This window comes from Arachis ipaensis, chromosome B01, assembly GCF_000816755.2.
Source record: "Arachis ipaensis cultivar K30076 chromosome B01, Araip1.1, whole genome shotgun sequence".
In the NCBI taxonomy this organism is placed as follows: Eukaryota; Viridiplantae; Streptophyta; class Magnoliopsida; order Fabales; family Fabaceae; genus Arachis; species Arachis ipaensis.
In genome coordinates, this window is record NC_029785.2 from 6,586,943 (window position 1) to 6,588,034 (window position 1,092).

General features: G+C 34.9%; 1 protein-coding gene across 1 annotated transcript; it reads right to left on the minus strand.

The window, feature by feature from the left end:
* On the minus strand, positions 42-675 carry LOC107616372 (P24 oleosin). The gene has a single exon (XM_016318338.2). The coding sequence runs from the start codon at positions 603-605 to the stop codon at positions 189-191; it is 417 nt and encodes a 138-aa protein (XP_016173824.1). The 5' UTR covers positions 606-675; the 3' UTR covers positions 42-188.

Below are 1,092 nucleotides of genomic sequence, written 5' to 3' on the forward strand. Positions count from 1 at the left end.
TAAAAGAAATAGCATGCTTTTTCAATAATAACAATGATCCAGGAAGACGAAATCAACACCATCCATTATTACAATGAAACATTGCTGTGTTACATTTAGAAAAAGAAAAAGAAAAACCACATGTGCTGCCTCTTATTCACTCGATCCACATAAACATACAATACTTCATAATCTTTTTATAAATTTTCTTACTTTGCGTTAGAGGTAGTAGCCAAATGGCTATCAAAATAATCCAACTCCTTACCCTTCATTCTTGGTGAAGGGTTGTTCCCAACAACCTTCTTCATATCTCTAAATTTAAGCCTAGCTTCTCTTACAACCCATGAAACCGCCGCAATTCCCACAACCGCCATAACCGAAGCCACAGAGAAACCAGCAACTGCTCCCAAAATGACAAAGGTAGCACCCAAAATCACGGGACTGAATAGAAGCAAAAGTGGTGAACTCACAAGGAGAAGTGTTGACGATGCCAAGAGACCAAAACCCATCATCCCCAACAATGGTGCACCTACTGCTATTGCCCCAATCACTGAAGTCACAACCATGGACCTTGAGATTCTCTCTGATGAATCTTGATGACTGTGATTGTGATATCTCTCTGCCATTGGTTGTGTTATTTTGAATACACTACTAGCTAGGTAAGTTTGGTGCTTTAATTTCCATGTGGGTGCACGTAATTTATATTATATAGTTTGTATTATGACGGATTATTGTTGTGTGTTAATTTGTAACAGGTGTCGATTTTGTTTTGGATTGAAATGTGGCACGTCCCTTTGTCTCTACACGTAAGATTAGGGTTGAACTCTTTGCTGACACGTAGGGCTTTGTTGAAACTATAGGATATGGATGGTTACATAATTGGATATGTATGGCTATAGCTATATATTAATATATAGTATTCGATTACTATTAACCTTATACTATATGAGGCTGCTTGATCTTTAATTAGCGTAGTAGTATTATTAGATATAAAATTGATCATGTATTTTTTTTATCAAATGGATTAATATTTTAGAAAAAATAATTTATGATCCGATCTAATATAGTTTGATACTTGTTGACATTTATTTTTTTATATATACAAGAGAAATA